Here is a 23,167-nt window from a genome sequence, read left to right on the forward strand (position 1 = left end):
CTTACAATGTGCCCTGTGTATGGCAACAGGCCTACCCCTTTTTCTTAAAGACTTAAATATATCGGAATAATAAAATAAGAACAGACAAGTAACAGATTCGCCCTCGTGAATTGCAACAACTATGTATACAAAAATGGATGTCCGAATGTTGACAAACCCGTCTAACTTTTTTTTTTTTTTTTTTTTTATGCATAACAAGGCAGGTATTTGACCACAATCGCACCTGATGTTAACTTTGACATATTTTGGCGGGAGAACGAGATATTACGACAAATACACAAGATGGGAAGAGACAGAATAGATTGTCAATTCGACAGTCACATCGACCTTTTGTATCTCTGCTAGTTGGCCGTGCTTTAGATACGCGATGACCGTGGACGAGCCGTACTCACTTGAAGGTTGGTTACGTTACATGCTACGTTACGTGCTACATGGCAGGTGAGTACCCTGCCTATTATTACCATACCTAATCCTCTAACTTCCTAATATTTTCCTCTTCCTATTTTTGTATCCCATCTGCAACTCCTTTTAGAATAATCATATCTATTTTGGAATAATTTGATTTATCATATGGTCATTGGTCATTTTAGAATGTGTATGTTATCTATGATTTTAGATTGATAGTGTCTCAGTAGTTTTTACTATTGGTATTACTGAATATAAATCACGCATAATACTAAATCTAATGAAGGTTCCCCAATTTTATAGATTATGTTTAAACTTAAAATATACCTTTTCCTTTTGATGTCTGTACAATCTGTACAATGTATCACTTTAAAAACCCCGTGTAACAAAATTTTTAACGGTAACAAGTTCAGCTCTAACTCTTCGCCTATAAAAAAATTTAGAAAATGTAAATATTTAAACTACTTAACAGTCAAAGTTTCTCAGTTCCTTAAGGTCAGCTTTCATTGTTGTTTTCAATGTTCTTACTTATAATTAAATAAACAAGTGTATTTGAACATAAAATACTAATTGAAAACTTTTGCATGGTTTGTCGTGTGTCCGCTTGTATTTGTACATAAACGTAAATAGACAGCTAAGAAAGTGTTTGGACATTTTGGCGACCAACGACGAAAGTATCACAGACCTCAATCAGTACTATCAAAGTCACCAAGAAGAATTGCAGAAGCTACTGACTATACTGAACCCTAAAGGATCCTCCCTTCTAGATGAAACGGACAACGTAGAAGATGACGATAAAAGCATCCTCACGAGGCAATCCAGCATCAAAAGCTATGCTGGCTCCGTCTCCATATATCAAGACGATTACGTATCCCAAAAAAGTCTCATGCACATCGCAGAAGATCAATCCGAATTAAATAGACTACTGAATCGCGTCGAAGATGACTCAGACTCGCCAGGACCGCTGAAGAAAATAAAAAAGTTCAAAACCAGCTTCTTCCTCAAAAGACTCAATAGCATGCGCTCATCGAGAAAATCAGAAAAACAAGATGACGCGATTTCAATAAAGTCAAACTCGTCTGATACGTCTCGTATATCCCTAGTTGATATAAAGAATGAAATAAAAAAGTTCAAAAGAATCAAGAAGCCCAAGTTTCGAAAGACTTTTGCTAATCCTGAAGATCAAGGCGTAGGAATGGCATCGATTCTCGCCAGATCAGTCATGCACGCACACACAAGCCTTGCATGCATTGCTGAAACTCAAGATTCTGAACATTCACCAAACTCGACTTTACGCCGAACTAGTGAATCAGAACCAACTATTAACGTCGATGAAGTAAAACCCAAAGTTATTGTAGCAACATCTTCAGATGCAAGTGTAGATGAAACGTGTACTAAGGATGTCCCAGAAATACATTTTTCTTCTCTAAAAAATATAAGTTCCGAAGAAATTGTGATACCGGAGCGTCATAGAAAACTGTCAGAGTCTTGTCCCAACACACCAGTGGCTGGCAGAAGTGACAATCTTCTGAAACTCCCTGGTGAAGCGGGTTATTTTGGCTCGGTATCTTCTGCCCTATCTGGCGATAGTTCAGAAATATACACCAGCTCTGACGAAGACTACGAAAGCTCTGATCAGAGAACTGATACAGAGAAATCATTTGAAACGACGAGTTCTGTGGTTCGCTACGTGATGAATCATATAGTCGACCCAACGCTCGTAGCTCACGTGGATAAAAAATTGAGCGTCCTCGAAGTATCAAGCCACGATAATTTGAATAAACAAATTGACCAGACTGATCTTAATGAAGTTACGCCACCGCCACCGCCGCCGCCAACTATAAATGTACCAGCTAAAGAAGTTGACATTGACAATAATAAGAATGAGAAAATAGAAGAAAACATTAGCAAACACCAGGCGTATGCGTCCACGTCCAGTGAAACGGATCACAACACGTTTGTAGTCCCAAAATCAAATAACCACCAGTTTAAATTCCACAACCCTTTTGCACACCATAAAAAGTCCAACAGTATTAGCGCACCATGTTCGCCGGTAGAAAACAAAAGCTTTGTATATCGCTCCTCCAAGCGCATCAAACGACAGCTTTCGAAGCTCTCCAAAAACAGCATGATAAAAAGCCTTTCGCATTACTCCTTAATCCCTAAGAAAAAAGTTGAAACCAAAACCCCTATGAGCCAGCCTGGGTCGTCTTCTGACGTTACTTCTAAAGCTCCCAGTGAGACCGTTTTAGGCTCTCCCTTTCTTTCATACGCAGATTTGCTTAGCTTAGACAAGGAGTATACAGAAAAGAATAAATTGCACAAAAGCAATGATGAATTCGAACGCGCAAAATTTTCAATGTACATAGGCTCAGAGCCTGTATCGAGAGCGTCATTAAGTGGTACATTATTCCCGGAGCATGCTAGGGACTCATCCCTCTCAAGGCGTCATAGTGAATTCTTGCACAAGAAAGACAAATCTGCTATCAAACCCACTGGTCTAGTTCACACTGCAATGGAAACCATACTCATTGATAAAGTGCAATCATTGCTTCTACCGACGTCTCCTGAACCCTCTGATGTTAACAGGCAATTCTTTGATGACGTCAATGAAAAGTTGGAGAAAGTCGAAGAAGCAAGAAATAGTACTACAGAAACAACGGGATTGGTCCATACTGCTATGGAAACTATACTAATGGATAAAGTCAAGTCCTTGCTGACGCCTACTACACCCGAGTGTAGTCCAACTAATAAAAACTTTGATGACGCCATTAAGAGAAGCCACATTTTGAACACCCCAGACGAATCGAGTAATGATGATCAAAAATCATACACTAGTGAGACGACATATCACAAGGAAAAGAAGAAAGAGAAAGAATCTTCTGGTTTAGTGCATACTGCAATGGAAACTATCCTGATGGATAAAGTTCAGTCGCTATTTACTTCTCCAATACCTTTTAATGCTCCTGCAGAACATTCAACTGAGAGTAAAGATAAAAGATACGAACCAGAAAAAGCTAAAAAAGAGCCTGAAACTGGTGGTCTCATAAACACTGCTGTCAAAACTATACTTATGGAGAAAGTGCAATCATTGATAGACCCCACGGTTGTAGACATTGACAGTTCTAAACTAGCAGTAGTAGAGGACGCCCCTAAACCTGAACCCACTAGCTTAACTTCTTCAGCTATGGAATCAATCCTTGTAGATAAAGTCCAGTCCATGTTTCACCCTTCGAAAAAAGATGATCACGATCGTAAGTCGGACCATCCAACAGGCTTAATCCATACGGCAATGGAGACAATGCTCATCGACAAAGTTCAGTCGCTTCTTCCTGATACTGAATCCACAGATGATAATGCTAAGCCAAAGCTAGAATCATCAGGTTCCAAGGACAAACGTTTAGTCAGGCAAGACAGCGTTGATTCAGACGCCGAGTCGCTCAAAATGTCCAACGAAGACCCAAAACGAAAACAGCCGGTCCTTCAACACTTCCATCCTATACTTAGCGGTGCACCATTAGAGACCATACCGTCACTGCCTGAGAGTTTCGACCGTACCGAGAGCTTAGACGTAGACGGCGTAGAGAGAGATAAGTGTGACACTAACAGCGCTAGTGTGTGTGGTAACTCGCATGCAGCGTGCGGTGTCGGCAGGTGCGAGCGAGAGCGGGACAGGAGCGAGCGAGACAAGGGATCGCCGCGTCACGCGCGCCACGAGTCGTACGGTGGTCGTGAGCCGGCGCCGCCCACTCACACTCAAAACGCGTCGCTGAATTCGTCGTCGACGCCGCTCGGGATACATCGGAGGTCGTCGGATTCTGATCTCAGTGTTACGCCAAAAGGTATGTCTGTAAAGCTTTACAAACTCCATGATCGCAGATCAACTGAACCGTATTAATTTTCCAAGCAATTCTGTCACAAATCCGACTATTGTCAACAAAAATAATTTCAGTTTCTTTCAGTTTCTATTTTTTCCTCAAAAATTCACTTTTATTTCCATTTATTATGTGCATTAATTAAATTTACCTTTCGTTAAAGAACATACCTACTTGCACATGTTTAAGTTCAAGAAAATTAATTATAAGGCCTAGATTCCACCTATGCGTAGCGTAGTGGGGAAGTGTTTTCAGTAACGAATCAGATTTTCTAGTTTCCTGAATAATGAAATCCGGTTATTCAACAAAACACTTGGTGGAAACCGGGCCTAACTTTCTGACGAAAGAAAACAGTCCTAATTAATGCTCATTGCTTAACTCGTTCGATTTCAATAGCATGTAGAATTTTGTCCAATGAACCCAAGCTACCCATCCTTATCGCTCGCGCGTAATTATGTTGCTATCGCGCTCGCACACCCACTGCGGGTGCCAGTCGCACAGTCGCGACAGCAATATAATTACGCGCGAGCGATAAGGATGGGTAGCTTGGGGTCAATGGACAAAATTCTACGTGCTCACAGACCCGGCTTTAGTTGATTATTACTTTTACTTTTAGGAAGCTCTCTAAACACGTCGGCGGTGAACACGGGTAGCGGCGGCGGCGCCATCTTGCGGCCGTCCATGAACAGCAACAATCTGGAGATGCTTGAATACCCCTTCCTCACCATGAGCCAGTACCCGCCTGGATTTATAGTTCACATCGGTGAGTTCTTGTCTTATAGTACAAGGTCATTGACTAGTTCTCATCTTTTAAGACAAGGTCATTGGCTAGTTCTCGTCTTTTAAGACAAGGTCATTGGCTGGTACTTGTCTTGTAGAATAAGGTCATCGGCAAGTTTTGTCTTGTAGGGCAAGGTCATATTTTTTTTATCTTGTAAGACAAGATTATCTGTTAGTTCTTAGCTGTAAGCATTTTTTTATACTTAGATTAGTATCAATTTTCTTATAATAATAATATATATATACGGGCCACTTTTGACCCGTGAGCTCCAAAGCGTACAAATAATAATAATAATAATAAATCTTTATTTGCCAGTAAACATGGTGTAGGAGATTGGGATAGGAATGGGATGGGATACCTTCGATTGAGCAGACTCCACAGGACGGTCCAAGCTTGGTTCTTCTTTCACTTTCACAAACACTTGAATTTTTATTGAGATGAGTTTAGCGCGCGATTTGGGTTTATTTGAATTGGTTTATTTTGGATACTTATTTAGTAATTAACGCCCAGATAGGTAGGCGAAGCGGCGCGTTGCGATGCGAGAGCGAGACTGAAGGTGGGAAGGAGAGGATAGGAAAAGGACTGTCAGAGTGAGTGATAGAATAGTGTGACATGAGTTTGAAATGTATGAGGTTTTAATGCTGGCGCGTACAACTCCCCCGGCCTAGAGGTCTTCCTCTAGATTGAATAGCGTTTGTAAGAAAAAATAAAGTTAAAAACGTAAAAAGCATGCGTTAGAGAGAACTAAACGAGTTAAATTAGCGTTAAAGTTGTGTTAAATTAAAGTTAAGAACATTATTTGAGTTACTGTAAAGGAAGAGGACAAACTCTAACTACAGGCCGAACATAAGTACCGGTTGCAGTGCGAATCTTTAAGGTGCGAATGATTTTGTCCTTTCCGGGATATACTTCCACAACCACACCCAATGGCCAACAAAGAGGATGCGCATTGTCATCTTTTATAACAACAACAGAGCCCACATCTATCGGTTTGGTCACCGTATTCCACTTTTCACGGCGTTGTAGAGAAGTTAAATACTCCTGACTCCAGCGACGCCAAAAGCTTTGCACTAATTTATTGACTAACTGATAACGCGTTAACCGATTGTCAGAAATATCAGAGACATCCTCTACTGGTAAGAATTTCAGTGGAGTTATATTGAGAAAGTGATTGGGAGTGAGAGCGGATATATCAGATGGGTCAGAGCTAAGAACACACAATGGTCTACTATTCAATAAGCCTTCTATTTGTACAAGTACAGTGTTGAACTCTTCGTATGTTAACACTTGAAGACCAATAACTTTATAAAGATGCGTTTTTACATAACGAACATTTATCTCTGTGATGCCGTTAAAGTGCGGACCATATGGTGGACTATGAAGAAACTTAATGCGTTGTTCAGCCAAATGTGAACTTAAATAATTTTTGTGAGAGTCAGATTCTAAAAGAGCGTAAATTTCGTCAAGCTTGCGTTTAGCGCCAATGAAGTTAGTACCTCCGTCGCTATATATCATGGAAACGGGGCCTCTTCTACAAATGAATCGACGAAAAGCGGCGAGAAATAGATCAGAGCTTAAGTCTGAAACTAACTCTATGTGTAGAGCCTTAGTTGTAAGACAGCAAAATAAACAAATATAAGCCTTCTGGCTTTTAACACCTCTGCGGCGAATGTGAGTAATAAAGAAGGGACCTGCATAATCGACCGATGTATAAACAAAGGCTTTAGCTTCTGAAACGCGAAATGATGGCAAGTCGCCCATAAGAGGGTTTGTAGATTTAGGGTTTAAACGAAAACAGATATTGCATAGATGCACTCTTTGACGTACTAAGTTACGTGCGGAAAGTATCCAAAATTTCTGTCTAAGCAGACTGAGTAGAAGTGAAGGACCAGTATGTAAATTACATACATGAAAGTAATCAACTAAAAGTTGAGTGAAGCGATGTTTAGGCGATAGAATGATTGGATGCTTTTGTCCATAGTTGAGTTGAGAGTGAGTGAGTCGACCTCCGACACGAAGTATATTATCAGAGTCAATGAAAGGGTTAAGTTTGAGAAGCGATTTGTTAAAGGGTTTATTATTTTTAATTGCGTGCATATCTTGAGTAAAAAATAGTGCCTGTATATGGCGTACTAAATAGAGTTCAGCGAGTTCTAAATCAGAGGATGTAACCACTCCGTTTGAACGTAGTATTTTTGCGAAGCGTAACACGTACACAGTAGCGCGTAATAATTTTGGGTACGTGGAAATGCGATCAATTAATCGATCGAAAGGGTGAGAGTTCGATTGAGAGCTTGTCTCTGAAACAAGAGCGATAGTTTTCTCTTCCAGTCGAACACTGTTAGATGAAACTTGAAATGGCTCGATAGGCCATTGCGAGATTGGCTGAGCTGTCCATTGAGGAGAGTGAAACCAATTTAATTGATTTAATAATGCTTTAGGAGTTACAGGTCGCGATATTACATCTGCAGGATTTTCATTTCCATTAACATGATACCAAATTTTGGCGTTGAGTTTTGAATTAATTTCAGTAATTCTATTCGCAACAAATGTGTGAAATTTGTACGCGGGAGAATGTATCCACGTGAGAGTGACAGTCGAGTCTGAAAATGCGTAAATTGAGTTGACAGGATAACGATTCTCTATACTATCGCGAACCGATAATAAAAGATTTGTTAAGAGCAGCGCTGCGCACAGTTCAAGCCGCGTAAGAGATATTTTCTTTAAAGGCGCGACGCGCGATTTGGATGCGATAAGAAAGACTTCACCGGGTGAATCTGCATCAGAGCTCACGCGCACATAAACTACAGCTCCGTAGCATACTTCGCTGGCGTCCGCGAAGCCCATGATAGTGACGTGACAACCCGCGGTGATTCCTATGTGACGAGGTATTTTTAATTGCGATAAATAGTTAATCTCACTATCAAACCGATTCCATTTATTTTTTATTGAGTCTGGAACTGGCTGATCCCATTCAAGTTCGCGCTGCCAGCATTCTTGAATTAAAAGTTTGAGAAACGCTGTCACAGGGCCTAGCAAACCCAAAGGGTCGAATAATCTAGCGGTTGCGGAGAGAATCGTGCGTTTTGTGCATTGGTCAGAGTTAGTAGAGTTAATTTTGTAAAGAAAAACGTCATCATTAGGTTGCCACTGCATGCCTATGATTTTTGTCGTAATTTCTGAGTCAGTGTCAAAATCGACGAGCTGTGGATTTTTATGCGAATCGGGAATCTTATTTATAAGCTCAGGGTTGTTCGAGATCCACTTAACCATTTTAAACCCCCCGGCCATGAACATCTTAACCATTTGATGGTAAGATTGTTCAGCTTTTTCTAACCCGTCCATCGATGAGACATAATCGTCCATATACATACAGGATTGAGCTTCAGTCGCAGCGATAGGATAATTCGCGCGCTCGTCCTCAGCGAGTTGGCGAACGACACGCATAGCGAGGTAAGGCGAGCTAGAAACGCCAAAAGAAACCCTATTGTATTGATAAGTATCAATCGGTGATTCAGGATCAAATCGAAATAATATGCGTTGAAACGGGTGGTGATTTTGATCAAGCTTTACACAGAAATACATCTTTTCAATATCAGCAGATAAAGCGACTGAGAAAATGCGTAAGTTAATTAAAAGATCAAAAATATTACTTTGTAAGTTTGGGCCAGTGTAAAGAACATCATTTAACGACTTTCCAGAAGTTGTTTTACAACTTGCGTCTAAAACGACTCGAGTTTTTGAAGTGAGTTTATCTGGTCGGTATACTGCATGATGAGGTATATAATAATTTGGAGTATTTTCCTCTGAATTCGATGCGTTTTCAACTTTTGACAGAAAACCGCGATCGATACAGTCTTGAATATTTTCATTATAGTTAGTGCGTAAGCCCGGAGTTGAGTCTAACTTTTTCTCTAAGTTATAAAAGCGACGCCTAGCAGTAAAGTAAGAATCGCCGAGTTCTGATGGGTCGAGTTTAAATGGCAATGAAACGGTATACGTCCCAGAGTCGTCGCGAGAATGAGTTGATTGGAAAATGTTTTCACATATTTCGTCGTCAGGGCTGATGTGTCTCTTAGTAGGTACACTTTCAAGCTCCCAAAAGCGTTGCGTGAGTGATTCTAATGAGTGCGAGTCTACATTGCAAAAGAATGCTTTATTATCATTGCGTGAATGAGCTGAGTAACACTGAGCGCGTCCCATAGCGAGATATCCGAGCGTGGTTTCGATGGCGATGACAGAGGATTGCGGTGAAGTTATTTTATTACTACCTAAAAGAAGCGGGAATATCTCATTGCCTAACAAACAATCGATTTCAGCAGGGATATCGAAGCTGTCATCAGCCATAGGAAGACCTTGTAAATGCGATAACTGGGTTATGTCAACCTTTACATTAGGTAAATAATCGGTTATTGTATCAATGACGCGTGCGTTAATAGTGTATTTACACCTGGGATCAAAGCGTGAAGCAATTGTGAAAGATACATATCCCAGCGATACACTTTCAGACTGACCTATGCCCTTAATAGTGGTAGGTAGCGGATTGACTTTTAAGTTCAGTCGCGCACAACATTTATTTGTGATAAAGTTGCTCATCGAACCTGTGTCTAGAAACACGCGTAATTTTTGACACGTCTTATTATTGTCATAAGTATACACTGACGCGGTGGGTAATAAGACCGTGGTACTAGATTCATCAGCGATCGACGGCGTGACTGCAGAGAGAGATACATTGTTGGTTGGCATCGATTGCAACGGCGGCGTGACCGGACCGGGCGCGGACATGGACGCGTCGGTCGGCGAAAGCGTCGCGCTGCAAGTCAGCTGTTGTGACGTCATAGGTCTATTCACGTTAAAGTTATCTATATGAATAAGAGTGTGATGTTTACGTTGGCAAACTGAGCAACGATTTTGAGATCTGCAATCTTTGATGTTATGAAAGCCTAAACAATTGAGACAAAAGTTACATTTAGTAACTAAAGAGTGGCGAGTTGGCGCATTTTTCGAGAGAAAATAACTGCATTTGAACAGGGCATGTTCAGGTTCCGTCTTACAAAGTTGACAATTCTTGCGTACAGAGGATGGAGTGTATGAGCCTTGCGAATTCGGTTGAGATTGGAAGTAATGTTGATTGGGTTTTACTCCAGAAGCTGTATTAGAAACAAACGACTGTGTCGGTTTCGAGTTTTTAGACTGCGATGCGAAATTCGTTTTATTATTAACGTACAGCTTATTCTGCGTAAAAGATGAGCGTAAAGAATGGATCTTATTCTGTTCTTTTATAAAAGTCTTGAGATCATTAAACGTAGGCATTTTTACGTGCTTAATGGATTGTTCAAATAAATTTAGAGTGTCTTTGTCTAATTTACTGAGAGCAATATGAGTCAAAATGAAATCGGAAAGGTCATCAATCTGTAAACGTCGTAAGGCAGCTTCAGCTGAGCAATACTGTTCCAAAAATTCATCTAAAGATTGCGATTTGAAGTTTATTAATTGTTCCAAATACATAGAGGCTTGTACTCTTATGTCTTGGTATTTTTCTAATAGGTTGTTCCAAATTATGTAATAGTTCTCACCAGTCGGTGGAATACCCGAGCAAATTGTAAGTGCTTTTCCGGAAAGTTTTCCTATAAGGTATTGAGCCTTTTCACCTGGAGACAAACCAGTGTTCTCATGAATAAGCGTTTTAAAATTTTGGTAGAAAACGGGCCACTTGGAAGGGGCTCCGTCGAAAGAGACTAGTTCTAAAGGCGGTAATTTTTTTACGAAATCCTGTTTGCGTCGCTCTGTGTTGGCCTTTAGTTGTGCGATGGAGCTTTGCACCGAAAGGATGTTACAGTACAAATCGTCAAACGAGTTGAGTGCGGCAAATGTAGGTTTGAGTTCCTCATCATTTTTCATATAACACAAATTAAGTTCGTCAATAGTATCAAGAAAATCCGATCTTGTTTTTTCAATCGAATGCATGCGAGACATGAAAATTTGTTCAATCTGAGGGTCGGAGACCTTTAGGCTGAGGTCGTATAATTCCTGAACCCTCTGAAAAAGCGCTTCTTTTTTAGCTTCAAGCAAATTAATTTTGCGTTTTACTCCCTCCATTGTATTGTAGGTGAGCAAACACACGCACGAGAGCTAGCGTTAAAAAATGAGTTGAGTTGTGCGTAGGAAAATAAAATGCGTAGCGTATGTAAGCGAATTTGAAATTGAATTGAAATAAAATTTAAAAAGATTGAATTTTAAAAATATACGTGTTTACAAACAACGAGTTGACGTTTGAGCGAATAGTAATTTCTAGAATGTGTCAAACGAGCGAATTTTCTAGAATTTTCTAGATGGTTGTCAAAATGACGGATGCGTGAAAATGTGTAGTTGTGATTTTATGTAAGTGTAAAGGATAGGAAATGAACCATGCGGCTCGGTAGGACCAGAAAGGAGTTGTAGGAGATTGGGATAGGAATGGGATGGGATACCTTCGATTGAGCAGACTCCACAGGACGGTCCAAGCTTGGTTCTTCTTTCACTTTCACAAACACTTGAATTTTTATTGAGATGAGTTTAGCGCGCGATTTGGGTTTATTTGAATTGGTTTATTTTGGATACTTATTTAGTAATTAACGCCCAGATAGGTAGGCGAAGCGGCGCGTTGCGATGCGAGAGCGAGACTGAAGGTGGGAAGGAGAGGATAGGAAAAGGACTGTCAGAGTGAGTGATAGAATAGTGTGACATGAGTTTGAAATGTATGAGGTTTTAATGCTGGCGCGTACACATGGTATACAAAGATGGAATATCTTGACAGTTAAGGCTGATTCATACGTATTAAAATTTAATTTGAAGTGATTAATTGCATGTAAAACACAGAATTTTGCAAGTTGCGATTTAGTTGTTAACTAAACTTGGAATTTGTGTTAAGGGGTTAAAGATTTGATGTCGGCCGTTTGGTGTAGTGGTTCGAAACGGACTACTATTCCGGAGGTAGCGGGTTCGATTCCCGCACAGTTACAAACATTTGTGTGCATGAACATATTTGTTTGTATTGGACTGGGTGTTTTCTATGTATAATAAGTATGTATTTACAAAAAAAAGTATTTAAGTATGTTTATATCCGTTGTCTAGTACCCATAGTACAAGCTTTGCTTAGTTTGGAACTATAGTCTGGTCTGTGAGCACGTAGAATTTTGTCCAATGACCCCAAGTTACCCATCCTTATCGCTCGCGCGTAATTATGTTACTGTCGCGCTCGCACACTCACTGCGGGCGCCCGTCGCACAGTCGCGACAGCAATATAATTACGCGCGAGCGATTAGGATGCGTCGCTAGGGGTAATGAGGGCTATCGTTTTTATACTTAAAAATTGGCACCCCTGGCGATTGACAGGACCTTACTCTACAGTGGCGCCATCTTGATGAGTGCAAATGCGATAGTCCTCCTACCACTTTAGCGCTCACAAGTTGGTGCCACTGTCTTCGCGACTAGCAAGTGACAGGACCTTACTCTGCAGTGGCGCTAACTGGTGAGCGCTAAAACGATAGCCCTCATTGGACAAAATTCTACGTGCACACGGACCGGGCTTTAGAAGCGCAGTGTAAAATGTCCAAGAATATTCATTTAAATATAAGTTATCGTCGCAGGTGGCACAGTATGCGCCCGCTCCGTCAAACTTGTGGACGGCGGCGGGGAGAGCGCGGCCCGAGCGGCGTGGTGGGCCGAACTACGCACTGAGTTGCGAGCGCACGCCCGAGCGCTACGCTGCAACGCAGTCATCGCCTACGCCGACACCGCCGCCATCTGGTCAGTGCCTGTAGCAACTGGTCAGTGCCTATAGTCTGGTCAGTGCCTGTAGCAACTGGTCAGTGCCTGTAGTAACTGGTCAGTGCATGTAGTAACTAGTCAGTGCCTGTGGTAACGATGTGAGCCTACACCGCCGCCATCTGGTCAGTGCCTGTAGTAACTGGTCAGTGCCTATAGTTAGTAACTGGTCAGTACTTGTAGCAACTTGTCAGTGCCTTTAGCAACGAGAGCCGACATCGCCGACACGCCATGTAGTCAGTTCGACACGCCCCGTGGAACTAGTGAATGGTCGGTGGCGAGAGCCCACGTCGAGCGCTACGCTGCAACGCCGTCATCTGGTCAGTGCCTGTAGTAACTGGTCAGTGCCTGTGGCAACGATGTGAGCCTACACCGTCGCCTTCTGGTCAGTGCCTGTAGCAACTGGTCAGTGCCTGTAGCAACTGGTCAGTGCCTGTAGCAACTGGTCAGTGCCTGTAGCAACTGGTCAGTGCCTGTAGCAACTGGTCAGTGCCTTTAGCAACTTGTCAGTGCCTGTGGCACACCGTCTACGCCTACGCCGACACCGCCGCCATCTGGTCAGTGCCTGTACCTCTAGCATGAACAACTTTCGTCTTCGAATCGTTTGCGTATTCGACAAAATTCGATACTCAACCTTCGAATTAAACGATAACGTGACAATAATTTTGATTCTCAAAATAAGTTTCGTTCAACCATTTCTCATACCAATTTCACTTTACGACACGTTCACAAGGGCGCTGTTGTAGTTTTCGTACTAAATCTTTTGATGGCGATTCGAGCACGCAAACGATTTGAACTCGAAAGTTTTTCGTGCTAGCCGCCCTGTAGTAACTGGCGGCTGGTAGGCCAAGCTACATACCCAACAGCCATAAGGGTAGTGAGTGGGTTTTAAGATGCTTCCTTGTCAGAAAGACTGGGCCTACCCACTAAAACCGACCAAACGACCTCATAAATGTAGCAGGAAGGCGCTGGAGGCACCAACCGGGCAATATGAAAATCGTTGAGGGAGGCCTAAGTTCAACAGTGGACGTCCTGTGGCTGAAATAGTGAAGATGATGATGACCAACTAAACAACATAAAATAAAAATAGACCGAGAACGCGGGACCTCGCTATCGGAGACTGTATCGCATTCCCTGTTCGGTATTTGTCCTGCTCAATGCGGAGTGAACCTCACCCAATAAAAGTTTTAGTCTCCTAGTAGACACAACCGTATCTGATGATTGAGGCTTACGTCTACTATACTATACTAAAGCCCGGTCTGTGAGCACGTAGAATTTCGTCCAATGACCCCAAGCTACCCATCCTCATCGCTCGCGCGTAATTATATTGCTGCCGCGACTGTGCGACGGGCGCCCGCAGTGAGTGTGCAAGCGCGAAAGCAACATAATTACGCGCGAGCGATAAGGATGGGTAGCTTGGGGTCATTGGACAAAATTCTACGTGACGTAACTCGACAGACATATTTTTTACGATTTAATATTTGTTTTTTTTTTTCGATTTCAGCGAAGATGTATGCGTGTTATCAGCGTCGGGCACGGCAGCTGTGATTAATCTTGATTGTGACATGAACGCAGAGTTGGACGCTGCTATGTCAGGTAATTTGTCTTTTTCTTTTGCTGTGCTTTTTTGGTCGGCTTTCCTTGTTCTAAGGCGACAAGACAATCAAAAATCAAAAAAATCAAAATCAAAAATATTTATTTAGTTTAGACCACAAGTGGCACTTATGAACGTCAAAATATAGAAAATAATAAAAAAGAAAAGGTAGCCCTTATGGGGCACTTTACATGTCTCCTTATCTTTTGGGCCCTACCAGCGCTTCGAGACAAACATATAGCAAGTGCTGAGAAGAAACGCCGGAACAAACTCAGTCACCGCTAATTGCCAGGAATTATCTAACGGTAAGAAGAATAACCAAATTCAAGTACATCAAATATGTGCAGACTGAACTGACCACGCATCCTTGTCATTAATATAGTCTCGAACCTTGTAGTAACCTTTGGACTGTCTTGGGTTGTCTAGTCACTGATCTGAATTCATTCTAAATCTCATGAAATTGTTGTGTACCATGTGATCTCCTGGACCGATGTCATATACAGGACCTTATAAAGATGGCAGGAGTACACTGGATGTTCACAACTATAGTCTGGTCTGCCTGCGAGTACGTAGAATTTTGTCCAATGACCCCAAGCTACCCATTAGTACCCAATCCCATCCTTATCGCTCGCGCGTAATTATGTTGCTGTCGCACTCGCACACTCACTGCGGGCGCCCGTCGCACAGTCGCGACAGCAATATAATTACGCGCGAGCGATAAGGATGGTAGCTTGGAGTCATTGGACAAAATTCTACGTGCTCACGGACCGGGCTTTAACCGGTCTAACTGGTAAATCATTGGGGGAGGCCTATGTTCAGCAGTGGACGTCATGTGGCTGATATGATGATGATATTAAAAGCTTATGTCATTCCAGTGGCCAATGGTACATCCAAAGCAACAATAGAAGAAGTAGAAAGCGAGTGTTCCGCAGCGCACGTGCCCTACTCGCCGGGAGCCGGGCCCTACCGCGCGGAGCTATCCACATGCGGCGGCTGCAGGTACGTACTACACCAGGGGCCAGGGTTGCGTGATTTAAATCAAGTTGATTTAAATCATGATTTAAATCACGATTTTTATTGCATGATTTTTTTAATAAAAATCACTGATTTAAATCAATATACCTACTAAAATGGAATTAATGCAACGCTGGGAGTGCATATTAATCAACTGTAATGTTCAAAACAATGTTAATATTAGGTGTTCAAGTATGAAATAGTTGTAAAAAGATATTCGTGTTTTTGTAATGGAAACAGACACCACTTAGGACGAGCTGTTTTTGACGAGTTTTTTCTTGTTTCAGTAAAAATATGACATCTTACATAATTTAACTTTTTTGGCTTGTTCCCAGTACTATACCTCAATTGTACCTAAATAAACATGTTTTCCGCATGAAAAACTAAGGCAATGATTACAAAATCGAATAAAAATCAATATAAATCAAATAAATCACGATTTATTATTTATCTGAATAATACATTTTTATCTGAATAAAATAAAATGATTGGTTTTCTGAATAAAATAAAATTAAATAAAATATTCAAAATAATCTGATTTTTTTGATTAAAATAAAAAAATCATGATTTTTTTCCACCCTGCCAGGGGCTCCACCATATCGAATAACAAATGATCGAAAATCTAAATATCGAACACGTTTCATCGAACGATCAAAATATCTAACGTTCAGAATATCGAATTTACAAATGATCGAACGATTAAAATATCGAAAGTCGATCTTATATTGCATAGTATAATAGGAAGATGGAGGTAAGGGTTTGTTGACTATGGTACCTTAAAGTAGGAAATAAAAAAAAATTTAATATGAATATGTTTTATTTAGGTAAATTAATCATATGACATTTAATTAAAACCTCGATATTGATTTTCGATATTTTAGTCATTCGATATTTTGATCGTTCGATCATTTGTAAATTCGATATTCTGAACGTTCGATATTTTTACCATTCGATATTTTGATCATTCGATGAAACGATGACATGATATGATGGAGTTACCTCCATCATATCATGTCATAAATATGGGGTTACCCCCAATACCAGGCCTACTGCAGAACACTTATAAATCAACAGGAGGACCACAGAAATTGCGAGTAATTGCTGTACTCACTACAGCTCAATAAAGTGCAGTTCATTTAGCGTATGGTTTAAATATTTTGTCCCTTTTTATCGGTTTGTTTAGACAATGGGATTGCCTAAGCTAAAGATGTGGTTCCAGCAAAGATGAATAAGACCACCCCATCTTCTCGTAGATGTCGTAAGAGAATGGGTAAGATTATCCAATAAAACACACAATAATAAGACATTAAGTTTACATTCACAGACGAGCGCGAGTTCCCGCGGTGCTGTTATCTACTTGCTCTAAACCCAGCAGACTTGCGTCCTACTCTAAAGCGGTTACTTTGACTGCCGTCGGTAAGTATAGCTATAGTTACTGCTGTTTGTGTTAGTTAGTAATTACATAATGGTGCGTCCACACTAGGCGAACGGGCTAGCGCGGCACGCTGGACATCCTGCTCACCCTGCTCTTGAGTGAGCAGGATGTCGAGTTTGCCGCGCGAGCCCGTTCGCCCAGTGTGGACGCACCCTAAGATAAACGTTTGCTTACTGATAATCCTTAATCTAAAAACGATCACATAGTTATACATTGCTACGAGACGCGCGTGGGACTTTATATTTATTGAAGAACTAGCGGCCGCCCGCGACTTCGTACGCGTGGATCCCGTTTTACCCCCTTAGGGGTGGAGTTTCATAAAATCCTATCTTAGCGGATGCCTACGTCATAACATCTGTCTGCAAGCCAAATATCAGCCCGATCCGTCCAGTGGTTTGGGCTGTGCGTTGATAGATCACTATGTCAGTCATTTAGTCACATTTGAGTTATATTTATTTAGATAATAAGAATAAGTTAAAGCCCGGTCCGTGAGCACGTAGAATTTTGTCCAATGACCCCTAGCTACCCCTCCTTATCGCTCGCGCGTAATTATGTTGCTGTCGCGACTGTGCGACTGGCACCCGCAGTGAGTGTGCGAGCGCGATAGCAACATAATTACGCGCGAGCGATAAGGATGGGTAGCTAGGGGTCATTGGACAAAATTCTACGTGCTCACGGACCAGACTATAGTTGAACCGAATAAACTCTTTTAACATGTCTCAACCGGAATAAAAACCCCAAACTATCCTATACCAATGATATTCTACTCGCTGAACATATTATGACAGATACATATCAATATGTTTCCCTTAGCCGCGCGCACGCGCCGTGCGCCGCCGGCCGGCGAGCCGGGCGCAAGAGACATATCTGACCAGCTGCCCTTCTTGGAGTACGAGCTGCATAAACTGCTGCTGGCCAAGCTGAGGATGCAGGTAAAGTCTGGTCGCCGAGCACGTAGAATTTCGTCCAATGACCCCAAGCTACTGTGCGACGGGCGGCCGCAGTGAGTGTGCGAGCGCGACAGCAATATAATTACGCGCGAGCGATAAGGATGGCTTGAGGTCCTTGGACAAAATTCTTCGTGCTCGGCGACCGGACTATAGATAGATTAGCATTATATTGTACACCATACAGAAAAAGAAACAATAAAATCACACAAAAAAGACAGCACATTTTAGGAGATCTCTTCCAAGTACTTATTTACAGATTCATGTTGGGTACTTTAACCATACATATTATTTATTTAACGAAAGCAGGGATCCAGGATCAGACGTAGTGTGGGCTGAGAATGGGCACTGCAGAACTTGTTATAGAATAATTAAGTAAAGTAACACTGTGCAACAAGTGTAGACTCGTTTTGTGGACAGGTTTAAAACCTTTTTGTTTGTCACCTGTCATCCGTTTTGCAATGGAGGGAAGTCGAACCTTAATTTCGAACTCCTCCTATGTTCTTCTGATTAATTTCGTTGCGGGTCCAATGACAGTTTAACTTTCCCCGGGACAAACTTGACCTTCATTGGTTGGGTTTTTGTGGCGGTCAAGCTGTAGATCCTGGTTACACAGGAGTTGCAGTGGTGGGAACGAGAGGTGGGAATAGTCCCGTAAGTGTGGACTCGTCGGTAGACCAATAGTAATGAACTCGTCCGTTTTTGCACTGACTCTACCCTCTTCCTAAACTTTGCGTAACGCTGCTAAGTGGCACTTATGCTCCTTTGCGGTGATTACATAGCGGACACTGTTATCCTCGTGCTTATAACCAATGATATGAAATCTTTCTTTAATTTTGTTCTATTATCACTTTTTCAATCAAGCCTGAATTTGATTTTCCAAAAAAGTTAAATTTTACCGCAAACAACTAGAATCGTTTATACTACTAAAGCCTGGTCCGTGAGCACGTAGAATTTTGTCCAATGACCCCTCGCTACCCATCCTTATCGCTCGCGCGTAATTATGTTGCTATCGCGCTCGCACACTCACTGCGGGCGCGCGTCGCACAGTCGCGACAGCAATATAATTACGCGCGAGCGATAAGGATGGGTAGCTTGGGGTCATTGGACAAAATTCTACGTGCTCACAGACCGGGCTTTAGACTAAAAGCTGTAACTAAAATTGTTTGTTCCAGGGTGCGAACGCGCTATTCAACCTCCAAACACAAATCGCGATCGGCGAGCGCTGCGTCATGGCACTCGCTAGCGGAACCGCAGTCCGACTTACGGCGCTGCCGCCACCAGCGCCGCCTAGGATCAAGGTAAGCTAACTGCAAAAAGATCTTTGAAATCCCACAAAGGTATAGTTCCAAAATACTGGACTGTCCTGTCGATGACATTGACAGGGGGGCGCCACCGTCAATGCCGGATCGCTGGTTCAGATTTTTGCCATGTTGGAAGCCATGTAGTTGAACGATGGTAGCGCCCCCCTGTCATTGAGTTTGGTGGGACAGTTCAGCGTGGGTCATCTATATCAAACATTCTAGCGCCTTAGAATAGGGATGATGACTGGGTAATGAAATCGAAATTCTATTTAGTCCGTCAAACAGATAATAAAAAAAATTTAGACACATATTTTTTAATTTTATTCATAATCGAATAATTACAGTATTATCAGGCCTGTTCATCTCCGCGAGTTCACATCGAAAACAAAACACGCACGATAGCCCACCTACAGGAGGCGATTCGACAAGGCGTCACATACGAGATACGAGCGAGCATTGACACACGCACGCGTACTCTTGTATTATGGAAAAAAATAAAAAAATACTGTGTAAAAAATACTGTGCAGTATTTAACTGCCTAAATAATAGTAAAAACACACAATGTACTTTTTTTAAGTTGCCTGAAGACACTGAGTGGTAAATAAGTGGTTATTGTTATTAATGATAATTCATGCAAATTCATGTATTTCTTCCGACATTTTCCGCGATTTGGCACTTCACGTCACACATTAGTTTGCCGAAGTTCGCCGAGCCAGCTATTGTCAATTATTATAGGTGTCAAACAGGATAGGGTCTTTGCGCTGGTTTTCGTCCAACTATCGGAGTTGCCAACTTTGTGATCTTAAAATACCCTTACATAAATGTATCATATTATTTTATGTCGTTCGAGTGCTCATAAAGGCAGTCAACTAAAGTCCATACTGCAACGCACACACTATCCGCACCGTAACGTAAACGCCTTGCCTCGCCGATGACAGTGCGCGAAGGGCAATGACAGCTCGCAAAACACTGACGTATATCAATGTCTCATGGACTTGGCGTAACTTTAAAATAAACGTACTCGGTACATTACGCACACATTTACACGCATTATAAATACATACACGATTTAAGAAAACAACATGGCCGCAATATAGGCAATCAGCTGACAGGTATTTGTGTGTGTGTGTGTGCGTGTAGTTGTCAGCTGATTGCCTATAAATATGTTGTTTTCTTAAATCTTGTATGTAGGAACCTACTCGGCACAAGTCAGGTAGTTAGTGACGTCACATGAAAATGTTGCCAGAATGAGTAACCAAACATTATCTATTTCTTTTTTTATACATCACCAGGGGTAAGTTAGAAAGAGATAAACAGCTGTTTGTCATTAATTTGTCGAATTTTTGTATAGATCTATATTTCCTCTCCACTATTACCTCCATGCCACAAAAGGCGATACGTTGTTGATCCCTTCCCGAGTTGATTTGCCTGCTATATGACCTGAGCTTTGCTTTAAAAAAATGACCCTTAGATCATCTAAGATTTAATTTTGTATGAAGAAGTTTAATAAACACTTAAAATTGTGTTTATAATGCTATCAATTAGACATACGTGCCAAAAACTTTTCCTGTCAGCACGTTTTTTTTCTAGCGCGATGATTTCTGCAATGTACCGGTGACCGGTGTATGGCCGCGCATTTACGTAATTTTTTGGAACTCACTACTTTTTAAATTACATTTTCATTTAGGTAGAACTGTTGCTTAGGCATTATAGATTGCAACAAAACTAGCGCGGGATGGCTACTGCCTTCTGTGAATACAATACTTTGTATTCAAATTTTACGCATGTGTTTATGGCAGCTCAGTGAAATGGACGAAAACCGAAGTTAGATAGAAAACCAGCACAATGACCCTACTTTCAAAAATTAATATTGCGATTTTATAAATCACTTAAACAACTTTATATTAATTTGCGTTACGAAGTACGCCGGGACAGCTCGTAAAACAAATTCATTATTTACATATTACTAATTTATCAACTTTGTTCATTGTTAGTTCATTAGTTGTTCGTGTTTCGTTTGGGTTAGACCAAGAGCCGAATGCAAAAAATAAATGTTACTTAATTATATTAATCCTACAAAAAACGGACGGACGTGTGCAAGTCTAATAGCCATATACTTGGTTAACTCATTTTAAAAAGTGCACAAAAACGTTCTATGTTCAGACAGACTATATGACGAATCTATAAGGGTTCCGTTTTTGCCATTTGGCTACGGAACCCTAAATACCGTATCAAAATCTGTTGCATAGTTTTAAAGATCTAAGCATACATAGGGACAGACAGACAGGAAAGCGACTTTTTTTTATAATTATTATTACGTAGTGATGATGGGCATATAGACCAAATAAAGACATTTTGATTTAAGGGGGGGACATCGTAAGAGCCATTCACATTTTTATCAGAAAGTTAATAAATTAATATATTTAGGTTTTTGAAATCTAAAACAGCCAGGAAATCAAAGAGTCAAACATGATAGGTACCTTTGTGATTTTATAGGAATTTTATTTATTGTAAAACACGGTCATATTAAACTTTTATAAAAAAATCCAGAGGTAAATGTTTTTTTTCGAGAAATTTTTTTTCTAATCGTGTTTTCGAAAATATCATCCCATCACACATACGTTCTGTAATACATAATATTGAAAACAGTACGAAATATCGTCAATTGCAGTTTTCACATACTAAGGGCCCATAATGAAATTAGTATAATGTTTGTTTATGTAATAAAATTTGGTTTGAAATACCTACTGAATTGAATTTTTATTTCTTACTAGCTTTTTGGCTTCGCCCACGTGAAATAAATTGTCACAGTTATGTGTGTTATAAAATATTTAGGTGCTAGCTCTTACACTATATAACTGGCGGCCGCATGTAGCTGCGCGTTGCCGTGAAGAGCAGTGAATGCAAGTGTGGTGCGCTAGATGGCGACACAGTAGCTTCTTGTAGCAGTCAGCCCTATGGCATCAAGACAGTACCGATCACTGACGTATGTCAACAAAACGGTGCTCGACTCTTAAGAGCGTTTACGTCTAGCGTGGCATGTCAAGTTTAGGTAATTTCGATGCTAGTTTTATTCACACTAAAATAATTATGACTGTGTGCGTGTTCTCACGCTCTATAGTCAAATCAAAATACTTTGATCCACCATCGTAAAAGTATGCCAGGCTGTCAAGTGACAGCTCAAGGAAACTATAAAATCTTCAAATCTTCCAACACCGACTCCATAATTATAAATAATGGTATACATTAGTCCTAATCAATAATAAATACGTAAATTCTTTATCAAATAGTAAATTATCAAAGGTTTTTTACTATTTTGAGAATATTTTATACAGCCTATGTTCAGCAGAAAAATTTTTGAATTTTAATTGTGAGAGATTTTTTCAAATCGGTTCTATTCAAAACAAACTTTTCCTGTTTACTATTCTTTTTTTATCCGGAAAATGCATAACATTTCATACCCACCAGCTGCGGGGGCAGCTAGTGGGTTATTTGGGGTTCTTCCTACCAGAAGGTGGGTAGCCCCTACACCCACTAAAAACCTGACTGTTTCTGCCATGATCCATATAAGTGATATGAGGGAACGCGGGACATCGCCATTGGCTGTTGCCTGTAGCATTCGTCCTTAGCCGCCACCAGACACCTCCATGTCTAGCGACCGAGGCCTGTTAGGAAGGGACAGTTGGAGACCATAAGCTGTCCTCTTGCGCAAAGGGTGTCGGCGGCGGATAACCGGAGTGTCGGCTGAGGCCTCTCGCTCCCCCTTTCCATTGCTTCTTTCTGTGAAAGAACACTTTCACAGAAAGTAAGCACACTATACCATAAGATTATTTGTCTCATCATATATTTTATACTAATGTAGATATTGTTTCCGAAAGCGAACGGGTTCATTCCGTACCTGTACGCTTCATGCGTTCTCTAGCAAAAGCTGAAAATCAGTGTTCTGCCCTTTTGAGGGTAGTGTTTATACTGAGCTCTTTGCTTTTTGCATCGCTGCGGCACACAT

The 23,167-nt window shown here is 41.1% G+C and overlaps 2 protein-coding genes across 2 annotated transcripts in view; both read left to right on the forward strand.

Annotated features, from left to right (window-relative positions):
* LOC135081452 (putative peptidyl-prolyl cis-trans isomerase dodo) overlaps positions 1 to 19,368 on the forward strand; it is a 73,922-nt gene extending 54,554 nt beyond the window's left edge. Inside the window, exon 3 of the transcript XR_010259196.1 lies at positions 19,198 to 19,368. The gene's annotated coding sequence lies outside the window, so the exon portion shown is untranslated. The remainder of the gene's footprint in view (positions 1 to 19,197) is intronic.
* LOC135081845 (uncharacterized) overlaps positions 1 to 23,167 on the forward strand; it is a 57,072-nt gene that overhangs the window by 12,256 nt on the left and 21,649 nt on the right. Inside the window, exons 7-14 of the mRNA XM_063976626.1 lie at positions 1,036 to 4,247; positions 4,897 to 5,043; positions 12,690 to 12,849; positions 14,372 to 14,463; positions 15,337 to 15,460; positions 16,800 to 16,891; positions 17,724 to 17,842; positions 19,033 to 19,158. Of these exons, the coding sequence (XP_063832696.1) occupies positions 1,036 to 4,247; positions 4,897 to 5,043; positions 12,690 to 12,849; positions 14,372 to 14,463; positions 15,337 to 15,460; positions 16,800 to 16,891; positions 17,724 to 17,842; positions 19,033 to 19,158 (4,072 nt within the window). The remainder of the gene's footprint in view (positions 1 to 1,035; positions 4,248 to 4,896; positions 5,044 to 12,689; positions 12,850 to 14,371; positions 14,464 to 15,336; positions 15,461 to 16,799; positions 16,892 to 17,723; positions 17,843 to 19,032; positions 19,159 to 23,167) is intronic.

The sequence above is a fragment of the Ostrinia nubilalis genome, chromosome 20, assembly GCF_963855985.1.
Source record: "Ostrinia nubilalis chromosome 20, ilOstNubi1.1, whole genome shotgun sequence".
NCBI lineage: Eukaryota > Metazoa > Arthropoda > Insecta > Lepidoptera > Crambidae > Ostrinia > Ostrinia nubilalis.